Here is a 12,007-nt window from a genome sequence, read left to right on the forward strand (position 1 = left end):
TAGCCGGGCATGGTGGCGGGTGCCTGTAGTCCCAGCTACTCGGGAGGCTGACGGAGGAGAATGGCGTGAACCCAAGAGGCAGAGATTGCAGTGAGCCGAGACTGGCCACTGCACTCCAGCCTGGGCGACAGAGTGAGACTCCGTCTCAAAAAAACAAACAAAAAAAAATTTGCAGAAAATTTATGTTCCAAGTCTTATTTACATATATAAATTAATTTAATCTTCATAACAGTCTATAAGGTAGGTCATTATTATTAGCTGTTTTTAGAGAATAGGAAACTGTGACACAGAGAGGGAAAGTAAATTACTCACTATCACACCGCATGAAGCTGTGGAATGAGAATTCCAACCCAGACATTCTGCTTGCAGCCACCCCACCCCAATGTCTATCAGAAAATGTGGTTCAGTATTTTGAAAGAATGCTGGTGGATCTTCATTTATATACCTCCACTGTGCCTCTTGTATGTAATTCTGAACATAAAATTAGAAACAATCTTCACCTGAAAATAGAGATATTCCCTCAGCAATAGCGTAGGCATGTCATCATGCCCTTGAGCTAGCTAGTCACAAAAATTCTTACAGATCACACAGCAGGTTTTGTAGACAATAATGACCAGCCATGGGCAGACACAGAACTCCCCAGCCCAGACTAGTAAGGTCAAGTCTGCAAGCACAACGGAAGCTCCTTCTTGCTGGGACAGGTGACTGGAAACAAGACCACAGTTCCCACGCCCAGAGGCAGTTGCGACTCAAGTGTGTTTAGTCTCCTGGGCCTGGAGGAGAGTAAAGGGCAGCCCGCTGGGCTGTGATGGCCATCTGCCCACCTGCAGTCTCCGCCCTGATGCGCATGGTCCCTTCCTTCCTAGCCAGACCGTGTTCCAATCACCTAGTTCTAATCAGCCTAGAACCTCTAATCAGTTCTAATCATCTAAGGTGCATCAGATGCTGCTTCAAGTTTCAATTACACTGTATAAACCAGGTTTCTGGAGAATTCCAGCCACACAGTGATCCCAGGCACTCACCCCGAACCCTGCATATGGAACCTGACTCAGATCTATGTTGGATTCACAGTACCCGCCTAGTGATGGCAATTTTGTCCAACAGCACATGCCTCCCCTCTCCGGCTCTTTGCTCTTGGGTAGTCTCCCTGACACCTGGCCTTTGTGTCTACCTCAGGAGCTCCCAGCAGCGCTGGTAACAGGCACCAAGCTTCTGAGTAAAGCCTTGGGCCATAAGTCATGTCATTCATTTTACTACTGGCGGAAGATAAAACACCAAAAATCAGCCGAAGAACTGTTCCTTGGAGAAGTGGCTCAACATTTGGAAGGGTGAGGTACACTCACAGAAAATTTCATTTTTATTAGGCTTCCCACAAAATATTAATGAAATACTCATAGTGATTCTCCATTTTCCATTTATATTAAAAACAGTATATTTTAAATGTATCAATTTTGGCTGGATGCAGTGGCTCACATCTATAATCCCAGCTCGCATCTATAATCTCAGGCTGAGGCAGGAAGATCGCTTGAGTCCAGGAGTTTAAGACCAGCATAGGCAACAAAGTAAGACCCTTCTCTTAAAAAAACAAAACAAAAACAAAACAAAAAACAAATAACCAGCCAGGCACAGTGGCACATGCCCGTGGTCCCAGAGGTTGAGGTGGGAGAATTCCTAAATCCTAGGATGTTGAAGCTACAGTGAGCTATGTTCATACCACTGCACTCCAGCCTCAGTGACATAAATTAAGCCCTTTTTCTTAAAAAAAAAAAAAAAGAAAGAAAATGCTAGAAAACAAAATACTGCAACAGAAATGAAGAATGTCCTCAATAGATTTATCAGTGAACTGAACACGGTCAAGAACAACATCAGTCATCTTGAAGATATGTCAATAGAGACTTCCCAAACTGACATGCAAAGAGAAAACAATGGGAAAAAAGAACAGAATATTCAATAATTGTTGTAGCATGTAGCACATGCACAATGGGATTGCTAGAAAGAGAAGAAAGAGGAAAAAATGCAGATAAATATTTGAAGTAATACTGACTGAGAATTTTACAACATTACGTGTTGAAACCACAAATACAGGAAGTCCAGAAAAATACCAAAAATATATACCCATATGCAAATTATATTTCAACTTCAGAAAATCAAAGACAGACAAATTGTTGAAAGTGAATGGAATAAAATACTTGATTTATAAAGAAGCAAGAATAGGATTTACATAGGACTTCTTGTCAGAAACCATCCAATCAAAAGAGAGTAAGTTGAAATATTTAGAATGTTGAAAGAACAATATAATCAACTGATATTTTTGTATCTAGTAAAACTATCCTTCAAAAGTGAAGGAAAAAAATACTTTCTCATACAAACAGAAACTGAAGAAATGTGTCACGAGCAGACCTACTTCGTAAAAAATTTCAAAGAAGAGTTTCAGGAAGAAGAAAAATTATAAGAAATTTGGATCTACATAAAGAAGGGAGAGCTTAGAGAAGGAATACATGAAGGTAAAATAAAATCTCTATTTTGCTTACTTTTATATAATCTAATGGATAAGAAGAAGACAATGAAGAAGGAGGAGGAGGAGAAGGAGGAAAAGGAGGAGGAGGAGGAGAAGGAGATGAAGAAGAGGCAGAAGGAGGATGGGAAATGGAGGAGAGGAGACAAATGAGAAACAGAGACAGAAGACAAAAATTACTAGTATCAGAAATGAAAGGTTATCAGTATTGATGCCATGGGCATTAAAAGGATAATAAATGAATAGCATAAACACTATGTGCTCTCAAATTTGATTACTTGGACAAAATGGATCCATATCTTGAAAGACACAAACTACCAAAACTCCTTTAGTTTGTTCAGGATGCTATACCAAAATGCCATAAACTGGGTGGCTTATAAACACAGAAACTTATTTCTCATAGTTCTGGAAGCTAGGGACTCCAACATCAATTCTAGGCACCAGCAGATTTCATGTCTGCTGAGGACTCAATTTCTGGCTCATGGAAGCCATCTTTTCAATATGTTCTCATATAACAGAAGGGGTGAGGAACCTTTCTAGAAAAAACCACTAATCCCACCTATGAGGGCTCCATCCTCATGACCTAATCACTTCTCAAAGGACCTCAAATACCATCACATTGAGGATTGGTTTTGGCACATGAATTTTGGGGAGACACAAAAATGTAGTCCATAGAACTTACAAAAGGAGAAATAGATAATTCAAATAACTCTTTATCTAGTATAGAAATATATGAATAATTAACAACCTTCCAAGAAAGAAAGCAACAGGCCTAGATTGTTTCACTAGCCAATTGTATGAAACATTTAAGGAGGAAAAGATACCAATTATTTACAATTGCTACCAGAAAACAGAAGCAAAAGGAACATATCCCAACTCATTTTATGAAGTTCTGATACCAAAAGCAGAAAAAGACATTTAAAGAAAAATGTTCAGACAAATGTCTCTCATCAAAAATTCTCAACAAAATATTAGCATGCTGAATCTAGCAATACATTGTTGAATTACACATCAAGACCAAGTGAGATTTATTCCAGGTATGCAAGCCTGGCTTAACACAAAATAGTTAAGGCAATCCCTCAGATAACTAGCTAAAGAAGAAAAGTTATTTGATTATATTAATAGATCAAGAAAGCATTTTACGGAATCCAAAGCCCATTCATGGTTAAAACTCTCAGCAAATTAGAAATAGAAGGGAAATTCCTCAACTGATAAAGAACATATACCAAAAGAACACCCTACAGACAATATCATACATAATGTGAAAAATGGGATGTTTTACACAAAAGAAGCAAGGAAATGTTATCCCCTCTCACTGCTCCTATTCAACATCATACTAAAATCCTAGCTAATGCAATAAGACAAGAAAATAAAATAAAAGGTATACAGATTGGAAAGGGAGCATTAAAATGCCCTTTGCTTGCTGATAACTTGATTTTCTATGTAGAGAATCTTAAAGCATCAGCCAAAAACCCTTCTGGATTATAGCAAGGTTGCACGGTATAAGGTTAATATACAAAATCAATTGCTGTCCTACATCCAGCAATGAACAACGAGAATTTGAAATTAAAAGCCCAATACCATTTTCATTAGCATCAAGAAAATGAAATAGACACAATCTAGCAAAATATGGGCAGGGTCTATGTGAGAAAAACTATAAAATCTGTTGAAAGGGATTAAAGATCTAAATAAATGAAGGGACATCTGTATTCACAAAATAAGACCCAGTGTTGTTAAGATGTCAGTTCTCTTCAATGTGATTTACAAATTCATTACAACTCTCGTGAAAACATGAATAAATTATTGTGTGGAAATTGACAAACTAATTCTAAAGTTTATATAGAAAGACAAACTAACAAGAATAGCCAACAATATTGTGGGGGAGGAACAAAGTTCAAGGACTTGCAAAGTGATCAATGGAACAGAATAGAGAACTCAGAAATAGGAGTGCACAAACACAGTCAATTGATCTTTTACAAAAAGGTAAAGGCAATTCAAGGGAGAAAGGGTAGCTTTTTCAAAAACAGTGATGAATCCATTGCGTGTATGTATATATACATATATGCAAAAAAAAAGAATTGAGACACAGACCTTGCTCCTCAAAAATTAACTCGAACGACACATTTTTAAGTTAATAATATTTTAAATTGTCAAACCACAATTGCATACATTTATGGGGTACAATGTGATGCTTGGATATGTGTATAAAATGAGGAATGACTACATCGAGGATAAAATATCCATCACCTCATGGCGTGAACCCAGGAGGCGGAGCTTGCAGTGGGCCGAGACCCTGCCACTGCAGTCCGGCCTGGGCGAAAGAGCGAGACTCTGTCTCAAAAAAATAAATAAATAAACAAATAAATAAATAAAATAAAAATACCCATCACCTCAATTTTATTTTTTGTGGTTAGATATTTGAAATTTACTTTTTGTTATTTAAATATACAGTACATTATTATTGACTATAGTCATCCTGCTGTGCAATAGATTTCAAAACGCATTTCTCTGGTTTAACTGAATCTTTGCATCTGTGAACAACTTCCCATTTTTCTCCCCAGCAACACAGCCTCTGGTAAGCATCATTATACTCTCTACTTTTATGAATTCAATTTTTAGACCTAAATTTAAATCCAAAAGCTGTAAAACTTCTGTAAAATAACAAAAGGGATATTTAGGTAACTTTGGGTTTGGCAATTACTTTGTAGATACAACACTAAAGTACATAAAAGACAAATTTCTACCATGAAAGAAGATATTGGTATGAAGTCGTTACAATTAAAAACTTTTGCTCTGGGAAAGGAAATAAGAGAATGGAGAAACAAGCCACAGACGGAGAAAATATTTGCAAAACACCTGTCTGGCATCCAGACCATTAAAAACCACTTACAACTCAACAATAAGAAATCGAACAACCCAATTAGTAAATGGACGAAAGATCTAAAGAGGCTCCCATCAGAGATGGCATAATAGAAGAGGAAAAGCTTATGAAAAGATGTTTGCCCTCCCAACGCTTTTCCCTCCCTGCGTCCCTCTCCCTCACACACCCTCCGCTGCAGCGGAGTGGGAGCGGGTCAGGGGCGCTAGGCGGTGACGGTGACGTGCTGTCTCTCGGGCGAGGCGTGGGATTTAAGCGCATTATAAGCCGTGGGTCCCGGGGAATCCGAGAGGCTGAGCTTGGAGCCCAGACTGACCCGCCTCTCTCATGGTCCCGGCCCACTGCCCTGCAGAGCCCGCCTTACTCTTCCTCTCCACAGGTCTGCCGGCCACGGCGGGCCTTGGCTCCACCAAGCCTGGTAGGCCCACAAGGAGCTGCATCCAGGAGGAGCCGCCGCCCGGGAACAAGCTACCCGCGGGCTCTGGGGACAACCGCCCGTCTGATGAGCTCGGCTGAGCGTGCATGCAATGTCGAAATCAAGGACGCCTGGATGCTTTTCATGGCAGAGTGACAAAAGTTTACCAACAAGAAGAGGAGCAGGGCTGCTGAAAGGTGCGGTGCCGCGGCGCCAGAATGCGGGATCCTGAGCCCTGCATGCGAGTCTTCGCGGGGCCGATCGCTGCGAGCCTCGCTTAGGTCCAGCCGCCTCCAGGGAGGGCAATATCCACGAGACGCGGGGAGTGAGGGCGGTGCTGGCCGCACCCCTGGTCCTGGGGCCGCGGGAGCCGTGCTAGCAGGCCGCCTTCCACTGCCGCCTACGCCGGGTCGGGTTGCTGCAGCGGTGCCCGCTGCAGGAGCTCCGCGCCTGCTGCTTCTCCGACGTCAGGGCGCCGCCAGGATGACAGGTGCAGGAGGCTGCGGCTGTGGGCAGATGTGGTTTCCAGCCCCAGGTCCCGGCGGCCCCTGGCTTCCCAGCCCGCTGTCCTGTGGGCAAGAAGATGAAGAAAGTCACCCCATCAGCAGGTCAGCTGCCCCGCCTGGCAGCCCAGCCAGACAAGGCAACCGAAGTTCATCCTGTCTGAGTTGACTTTGTGCAGGCAGCGGGCCGGCGCCCAGGATGCTGGGGAGCCCTGCGCGCCAGAGGCCGACAAGCCGTGGGGCCCAGAGGCGCCAAAGGGCGAGAAGGCACCCGCCTCCCAGCGCTTTCACCTCCCGGCCCGCCCGACCCGCTAGGTGTAGCAGTGACTGCGGCCAAGCCAGGCATTCTGCCCGGCGGCGGCTGCACAGGGGCGAAAACTGAGAACCCCTGCTCAACCCCATCCGGGGTGACTGCCAAGTGCCCATGCCAGCGACCCCGATCCCCCTCCGGTGGAGGAATGGGCGGGAGGCACGGCCTGGGGCCCCTCAGGCTGGGCGCGCTGGCGATCCCGAGGCCTACCAGGCCATGCACCTCCAGCCCGCCTGGGCACCCAAGCTGCATCCGCCTTCTGTGTGCAGGCAGCAGCCTCCAGGCAACCCCCGAGCCCGCCAGCACTCCCCACATCTCAGAACCGGGGCCAGATGTCCCTGTGGCTGCGGCTGAGCTAGGTGCTCTGCCCTGCAGCGGGAACCGGCTCTCAGCCCCATTCCCCGTGGCTGCAGAGGGCCACTGGCTAGAGGTCCCGAGCTTCAGCAGACGAGGAGCCGAGCAGGGGCAGGGCCTGGCGGGCTCTCAGGCCAGGTGCACTCGCGATCCAGAGGCCGCCTAGGCCGTGCTCCACCACCTGGGCGCCCAAGCTGCAGGCGCCCTCTACCTGCTGGCGACAGCTGCCTGGCAACTCCCAAGATGGCTGGCGCTCCCAGCCTGGCAGAACCAGGGCTACATGTCGCCCTGGCTGCGGCCAAGCCAGGCGGTCTGCCCGGCGGCGGCTGCACCGGGACGGGAACCGACCCCCCAGTCCCATCCCCGGTGGCTGCGGAGGGCCCCTGTCAGCGGCCCGGATCTCTCTTCGGAGGAGGAGCGGGTCGGGAGTCAGGGCCAGGCAGGCCCTCAGGCGGGAAGGGATGCACTCCTGGGATTCCGGGACGTCCCGCGGGAGCCCAGGAGAACCCGCAAGCCAGCGACGCGTGCGCCCGAGCTGCAGGTGCCCCCTGCCGGCCACGAGGGCTTGGGAGCGGCTTCCGGAGTCCCGGCTGGCGCTGAGATGTAGGCGCGCGCCTAACTGGCATCGCGGGGACTCACTCGGTCTGAGAGTTCGGAGCGCTGAGGTTCAGGCGCGCGCCTAACGGCTTAGCTGGGCTCACTCGGTCTGAGAGGTCGGAGTCTGCGAGTGCCGCTGCTGAAGGCTGTGGTGGACCGGGCTGGATCGCGGATTCTGAGCTACATTGCGGGTTTGGGGGTGGATCTTGGATTTGGGGGTGGATCGCGGGTTGGGGGGGATCGCGGATTTGGGGCTGAGTGGGGGTGGAAAGGCCACGAGGAGCCGCCGCGGCTCAGGAGCGGGTGGTGGGCGTCTGAGAAGTCGCCACCATGAGGAAGCTCTTCAGCTTCGGGAGACGCCTGGGCCAGGCGCTCCTGAGCTCCATGGACCAAGAGTATGCGGGTCCGGGTTACGACATTCGGGACTGGGAACTGCGGAAGATCCACAGGGCTGCCATCAAGGGCGACGCCGCGGAGGTGGAGCGCTGCCTGACGCGCAGGTTTCGGGACTTGGACGCCCGCGACAGAAAAGACAGGTAGCTCAGGGACTCAGCCCGCGGTGGGAGGGGGCCCCAGGCCCGGCTTCCCTGCAGCCCGGCAGCCCCTGGGGCGGGGACCTTGGAGGGCGCCGGGCACCCTCGGAGCAGCTGAGCCAAATGGAGCCTCAGCTGCTTTCCGTCGCTGGCAATTCCCCGTCCGTCGCGCTTGGTGGAAAATTTGAGTGATTTAACTCACAAAGTTAGGCATATCCACGTTTAAAACATGGGGCCATATACACGATAGGGAGGTGCCTAATGAGAACTCATTCCCCTGTCAAAAATACCATGAGCCTTTTTCAGTAGGCGAAGAGTTCTCAGATAAAACCCTGTGTCGGTTTTACATCCGAATCCACCTAGGTAGACAGGTTCTTTACTGGGGCTTCTTAGAGGGACACTGGGAAGCGCGAGGTGGGTTCCTTGAATGGGAAGACTCAGTTTTCTCAAAATATGAACTGTTTCCATGTTTATCAGTTTTACATAAACTGAATGAAGATATCAAGGTTTTATCATTTTTGCATGACACTTCCTATCTATCTTACCATTGTGATGACATTTAAAAATGTTTATAATGGAGTGAAAAGACTTGCTCCTCTAGATATCAAAATGTGCTATTAATTCCCACAATTAAATATTTACTAACAGCTGAAAACACAGATAAATAAATGGAACAGAACAGGAAATCCAAAAACACTGAAATATATGTAAGATATATACATAGGGATGGATAATGGTAACGTTTCAGATGAGTAGGAAAAGATGAGTTATTAATAAAATGCCTGCTGTGTGAAGAAAACTAATGAAACTTTATGTCGCAAAAATGAGTTCCTGATGGAATTCAGACTGAAATTTTTACACATGCAAAATGAGAAAAAGTACCAGAAGAAAACGCAAAGACTTATTTATACAGGTACATTTTATGTTAACAAAGGCCTTCGTAAGAATGACCTCGCAAGCAGGCATTCTGAAAGTTGATTTAGCAAACTAAAAATTAAAATCCCCTGTGTATCAGAAAAAAATTAACAAAAGATAACACACTCGAAAAATATTTCCTATATATATTTTTACTAATATATAAAAATATATATTCAGATGAAAAGTGTATCTTCATCTTACAGGGAATTTATTCTTTATTATATATAATACATATTACTGATTATATGTATAAGAAATTGTATATATTACTAATATAATGTGTTATATATATATCAGTTATATATATACAGATAAAAAGCACGTCTTTATTTTACAGGGAATTCTTTCCAATCAAATCCACAAGAAAAGAACTCTAGAAGTGAGCAAAGCACTTTTTGCAGATTCACAAGTTACTTATGTACATAGGAAAAAATCCTTAGTGTTTCTCATAAGATAAGTTAAAAGAGGAGTGAGCCTGTGTTCTATCCACAGTGTTTGTGAGAATGAAGAGCAGTGGCACTTACACTGCTGCTTGAAGTTTAAGTTGCTGATGACTTTTCAAGCGGATAATTTGGAGATAATTACCACATTTTAAAAATGTATATGCCCTTTACCCATCAATTCCATTGTATTAAAATACCTTCAGAAAATAGAGATACATGCACTTTTTTCCCCCAGCATTTATGTTAACAAGAACCCATAGAATGGTATGTGGCCATTGAAGGTGGCAATAGGTGGAGAAGTATGTTGATATGTGAAGATGCATTTTGTTACAGCCAGTGAGGAAAAACAAATCAGTTTGCTTGCACATACACACAAACATACTATGGTTTGGTGTTAGGCAAAACTATGCACAAAATAGGATAAAATTTGTAACTTCTGAGCATTTGTATTTTAAAGTTTTTTGTTCCTTTTTCTTACCTTTGATTTCTGAAGTGAGCATTTATAAAATTTCTAGTAAAAATTTATTATTAATGGAATAAATTTTGGGAAGAGAAATATGACTCTTGAACAGATAAAAATAATTTCTCACTATTTTTTATCATTATTATTGTGAGGGTTTGAACTTTTAGCTTCTTCAGAAGTAAAAAGGGAATCTTTTTATCTGTGCTTGCAGATTTTATGTATATACTTTATTATGTATATATGTTTTTCTTATGTATAGATTCATTACATATAGGCAAACAATGATAGATTAATCATTTCATTATAGTTGTAGTCTTATCAAAATAACAAATAGCAAATATTATTACTATCACAAAAATATTGGTTTATAGAAGTTGTATTTAAAAATATTGAGCTCCCCAACTGTATTCTATCAATCCATTTATTCATCAAACATAACTCGAATATGTTATGTAGCAGACATTTTGCACTATCTCTCAGGACCCTTCCATACTTAAAAACTTTATGTTTACCTGTTCTGCCTGAGCAAGATGAGAGATTTAAAATAGGAATAGTAGAACTTAATCTCACTGAAGCTTTTCCTCCCACCTTTCAAGCAAAAGCCTTTCTGAAGGTAGAAAACAATAAGAGATAACCTTTAACTGCCCTTTTGAAAATTTATCAGTCTTAAATACTAATATTAATCATTGGAAAGTCTGATTTGCATATATTCTGTAAATCTAAGTGTTGACTAAAATGAGCCATACCTGTTCATCTCAATCATGAGTTTCCTTTAGCTTCACGTTTCTTTTTGTTTGTTTGTTTGTTTTTTCGTTTTGGGACAGAGTCTCACTCTGTCGCCTATGCTGGAGTGCAATGGCGTGATCTCAGCTCACTGCAACCTCTGCTGCCAAGGTTCAAGTGATTATCCTGCCTCAGCCTCCCGAGTAGCTGGGATCACAGGTGCCTGCCACCGCACCCAGCTAATTTTTGTAGTTTTAGTAGAGACAGAGTTTCACTATGTTGGCCAGGCTGGTCTTGAACTCCTGACCTAGAGATCCACCTGCCTCAGCCACCCAAAGTGCTGGGATCACAGGCGTGAGCCACCGGGCCCGGCCAGCTTCCCGTTTTTAAAAATCAAAGTAAGAAGTAATTTGTTTAAAAAATATGTTGTTATTTCAGTGCTCTTTCCCCATGGTACTTTGAGGAATTAAAATGTATTTAAGTGTCAATTAGATTCCTAGAATTGCCCTAGACCTGCTGTGTATACAGTATTCTACTTAATGTAAGACCTCATGGATTGTGTGATACCCTACTATTTTCTATATTAATAAGATGATTTTTAAATGCTACCAATTATAAATGCTACCATATAAAAATTATGAATTATAAATACCGCTCCAATATCAGATATGCTAAAATGTGACCTAATCTTTAAATCATCCTGCAAAATAGCAATAATTGTATCATCTTACTTAATTAAAATATTTTTGTTAAATACTAGTAATATAATTATAACATCTGGCTGGGTGCATGGCTCACACCTGTCATTCCAGAACTTTGGAAGGCTGAGGTGGGAAGTTCCCATGATGCTAGGAGTTTGAGACCAGCCTGGGCAACAAGGTGACATTCCTACTCTACAAAAAAAAATTTAAAAATTAGCTGATCATGCTGGTGCACTCCTGTGGTCCCAGCTATTCAGGAGGCTGGGGCAGGAGGTTTGCTTGAGCCTACAAGTGCCAGGCTGCAGTGAGGTATAAATACACCATTGCACTCCAGCCTGGGCAACAGAGCAAGACCGTGTCTCAACAAACAAAAGTCTAACAGTTATTGAGTTGTTGCTTGTTCTGGAAACAGTTCTAAATGCTTTACATAGATTTTCATTTAAGCATCACAGTGGTGTCCTGTGAGCTAGCTGCTGTGGTCATCTTTATTAATGAGGAAATTCAGGCACAGAAAGGCTAAGCAATAGCTGGTAGGTGACTGAGTTCAAAGTAGAACTCAAGCCCTAGTTGAGCTGAATCCAAATACCAAGCTCATTCTATCCAAATAGGCTGCTGTTTCATTAAGGTAGGGAGCAGTAAGAGCTAATAAATATT

General features: G+C 43.7%; 1 protein-coding gene across 9 annotated transcripts in view; it reads left to right on the plus strand.

Annotated features, from left to right (window-relative positions):
• Positions 1-7,604: 7,604 nt before the first annotated feature.
• Positions 7,605-12,007, plus strand: part of ANKRD18A (ankyrin repeat domain 18A) — a 51,542-nt gene continuing 47,139 nt past the window's right edge. For 5 of the 9 annotated variants that reach the window (XR_008619720.1, XM_034967458.2, XM_063594375.1 and 2 more), the window contains exon 1: positions 7,615-8,108. Coding sequence is in view for 6 of the 9 variants with exons in the window: in XM_034967458.2 (XP_034823349.1) it covers positions 7,903-8,108 (206 nt within the window). In the remaining 3 variants the exon portion in view is untranslated. Of the gene's footprint in view, positions 8,109-12,007 lie in introns of all 9 variants that reach the window. The other 4 variants (XR_008954477.1, XM_034967457.2, XM_063594376.1 and 1 more) reach the window with 2 other exon arrangements.

The sequence above is a fragment of the Pan paniscus genome, chromosome 11 (genome assembly GCF_029289425.2).
Source record: "Pan paniscus chromosome 11, NHGRI_mPanPan1-v2.0_pri, whole genome shotgun sequence".
NCBI classification, from domain to species: Eukaryota; Metazoa; Chordata; class Mammalia; order Primates; family Hominidae; genus Pan; species Pan paniscus.